At 69.2% G+C, this 3,175-nt stretch overlaps 1 protein-coding gene across 1 annotated transcript in view; it reads right to left on the bottom strand.

The window, feature by feature from the left end:
• Positions 1 to 3,175, bottom strand: part of LOC112125685 (pleckstrin homology domain-containing family A member 4-like) — a gene marked incomplete at its 5' end in the record, with an annotated part of 8,786 nt that overhangs the window by 984 nt on the left and 4,627 nt on the right. Inside the window, 7 exons of the mRNA XM_026663254.2 lie at positions 495 to 690; positions 1,038 to 1,199; positions 1,442 to 1,539; positions 1,642 to 1,792; positions 2,098 to 2,210; positions 2,404 to 2,509; positions 2,961 to 3,059. Coding sequence (XP_026519039.2) covers positions 495 to 690; positions 1,038 to 1,199; positions 1,442 to 1,539; positions 1,642 to 1,792; positions 2,098 to 2,210; positions 2,404 to 2,509; positions 2,961 to 3,059 — 925 coding nt within the window. The remainder of the gene's footprint in view (positions 1 to 494; positions 691 to 1,037; positions 1,200 to 1,441; positions 1,540 to 1,641; positions 1,793 to 2,097; positions 2,211 to 2,403; positions 2,510 to 2,960; positions 3,060 to 3,175) is intronic.

The raw sequence follows: 3,175 nt of genomic DNA, 5'->3' as shown, positions 1-3,175 counted from the left end.
GGCCACCTCTGGGGTGGGGCACGGGGCTGGTGATACGGGGACCCCTGGCTGGGCGTGGAGATGCAGCCACCTCTGGGGTGGGGCACGGGGGCTGGTTATACGGGGACTCCTTGCCCGGCGCCGAGATGCGGCCACCTCTGGGGTGGGGCACGGGGGCTGGGGACATGGGGACCCCTTCAGGCGTCTGTCTGGTTCCTGGGAGCTTTAATGAATTAGACACAGAGAGAAACGTGGCCTTTCCCATCCTCCAGCCCCCCCAGCCGCCCCAGGGACGCCCCCCCCCCCGCCACACACACACACCTGTTCCCACCCCAGGGACCTGCCAGCAGGAGTCAGAAATTTCCCCAACAGCTGAACCAGATTCCAGCCATTTTTCACTTCATTTGTTCAGCTATTTCCCCAGCTGGGATGGGAGTGGTGCTGGGGGGTGGATGGGAAAGAGAGGTCACTGTGGGGGGACAGAACCCAGGAGTCCGGGCTCACAGCCCCATTACCTGTGATGAGTTTCCTGCGCTCGGAGGCCTCGGTGGCTAGCGCGTATGCCAGGGTGATGACCCGGTGACGGTCTCTCTCGAGGGGTGGGGGAGACCGGCCCCAGGGCCCCCCGGTCTGGCCGCCCCTCAGCGGTGGCTCCATGTGGGTCTGGGCTGGCTCTGGCCCGAGGTCGGGGGAGTGAGTCCGAAGAGGGAGCTGGAGGAGGAATTTTAGGAGGGGGAAGTGAACGCGGGGGAAGCTCCATCCAGGAATCCGAGCTCTGGGGAGAACCGCTCCACCCCCGTAGCCAGCGCTGCCCCCCAGAGCAGTACCCATCTTCTAACCCAGGAGTCCTGGCTCCCAGCCCCCTGCTCCAACCACTAGCCCCCACTCCCCTCCCAGCACCAGAGAGAGAACCCAGGAGTCCTGGCTCCCAGCCCTCCCCTCCCCTCACAGGGTGGGTGAGATATGGGCTTTACTGGGGGAGACAGTGGGTGTGGCCTCGGGACATGCCCCACCCCCTGGCAGCCGGTCAGCCCCTCCCCCGCAGGCTGCGTACCCACCCGGCTGGCGCTGGCCCGGACAGAGCCCTGCCGGGAGCCCCAGGGGTTCGGCCTGCCCCCCTCCTGCTGCCTCTGGCCTTCCTGGTGCCGGCGCATCCGCTCCAGCTGCTCCTGGACGCTCATCCGGGCCCGGTGGGGACCAGGGGGGTCCGTTGTGATCACCTGGGAGGTGGGGAGAATGGCAGGAGGGAACCCAGGCGTTCTGGCTCCCCCCTCCCCTGCTCTAACCACTCACCCACAATCCCCTCCCAGAGCCAGGGAGAGAACCCAGGCGTCCTGGCCCCCAGCCCCCCCCCCCCGCGCTCTAACCACTAAACCCCACTCCCCTCCCAGAGTTGGGGATAGGACCCAGGTGTCCGGGCTCCCCCACGCTGACCCCCAGGGGAAGGGGGGAGCCCTGCTACCTTGGCTGGTAGCTCCTCGGTTCTCTGCTCTCGGGGCTCATGGGGGCCTGGGCTGGGGCTCTGGGGCAGGTGGGGGGCGGCCGGAGGCGAGCTGAGACCTGTGGGGGGGAGACGCAGGGGTTAAAGAGGGGGCTGGGAAGGGAGACGAAGGGCGAATGCTGCCCCAGCCGGGCTGGGCACGGGGGGGGGGGGAACCGCACCTGGTGCCGCAACATCCGTCTCCTGCAGGGGGCGCCCTCCGTCCAGCTCGGGGGACCCGGCCCCTCTTCTAGAGGGGCTCTGAGGGGGCTGGGAGCCCCAGGCATCTCCCCTCATTGCTCGGCCCTCTTCCAGGCCGCCAGCTGGCACGGCCTGCGGGGGAACAGAGAGAAACCCAGGGCCGGGCTAGCAGAGGGCTGCGGGTCGGGAGTGAGGGGCACCGGCAGGGCTGGGGGGGCTGGGCTGGGCAGGGCTGGGCTAGCAGGGGCTGTGGGTCGGGAGTGAGGGGCACCGGCAGGGCTGGGGGGGCTGGGCTGGGCAGGGCCGGGCTAGCAGGGGCTGTGGGTCGGGAGTGAGGGGCACCGGCAGAGGTGAGGGGCAGGGCTGGGGGGGCAGGGGGGCTGCAGTTCGGGAGTGAGGGCCTGGGTGCCCACCCCCCCGGAAAACAGGCCCCTCACCCTGAGGGGCAGGTCGCGGTGCTGGCCTCCCCCATCCGGCCCCAGGAGGGGCAGGTGGCTCCGGGCTGAGCCCCCCCCATGCTCCAGAATGGGGGGGGCAGCCAGAGAGAAGCCTGAAAAGGAGACGAGACAGCGTCAGCGACCCACAGCCCGGCTCCTCCTGCTGAGCCCCCACCCCCCACAGCACAGCACAGCGCCCCCGATAGCCCCACCCTGCCCCCCACAGCACAGCGCCCCCGAGAGCCCCACCCTGCCCCCCACAGCACAGCGCCCCCTAGCACCACCCTGGGACATTGCAGCCAGCACCTGGACTTGTCCTGGGGTCCAGGGCGGGGTAGGGGGCAGGGCTGGCTCCCAACCCCGCAATGATGTCATCGATCATCCACAGCTCCTGCTGGGCAGCCCCCTGCTCCTGAGGGCAAAGGGCAGAGGGGAAAGGTCATGGCACAGTAATTAGCATCGGACCCCAGCGCCACCTACGGGCCCATCTACCCCGGTATCCCGCCTGCTCCCAGAATATCGTCTACAGCTGGTGCAGCCAGACAGACCAGGCGGTTCTCCCAGGCCCTGTGTCTCCTAGCCAGCGCTCCCACATCCCTATAGCTATGAGGGGAGAGCGCCCCCTGCCGAGCCCCCCACCCCACAGCCCGGCGCCCCCGGCCGAGCCCCCCGCCCCGCTCCCCGCAGTCCGGTGCCCCTGTCCGAGCCCCCTGCCCTGCAGTCCGGCGCCCTCTGTACAATCCCGGTTTGCTTTAGGGACTTGCTGAGCGATTCGCCCCAGGGAAATCATGTGGCAGGGAGTCCCACAGGCCCATCCCTTCAGCGCAGCGGCAAGATGGAGGTGCCCTAGCGGGGTGACGTACCTGGGGGTGCCCGAGCTGTCGGATCTGAGCCAGCGTTTCCCGCAGCGTCAGCAGCTCATTTTCTAGGGCGGCGAAATCTCCCCAAGCCCTCTCGCTGTCCTGAATGGGAAACTCACAGCTGTTTATACAGGACACAGGGCCGGGACGCGGCCCCCCTGGGGTGGGGCCGGGGGCTGGGTGTACGGGGACCCGGCGCCGAGACGCGGCCCCTCTGG

The sequence above is a fragment of the Terrapene carolina genome, unplaced genomic scaffold (assembly GCF_002925995.2).
Source record: "Terrapene carolina triunguis isolate 2854851 unplaced genomic scaffold, T_m_triunguis-2.0 Scaffold32936, whole genome shotgun sequence".
NCBI lineage: Eukaryota > Metazoa > Chordata > Testudines > Emydidae > Terrapene > Terrapene triunguis.
This window is presented reverse-complemented; position numbering and strand designations above follow the sequence as displayed.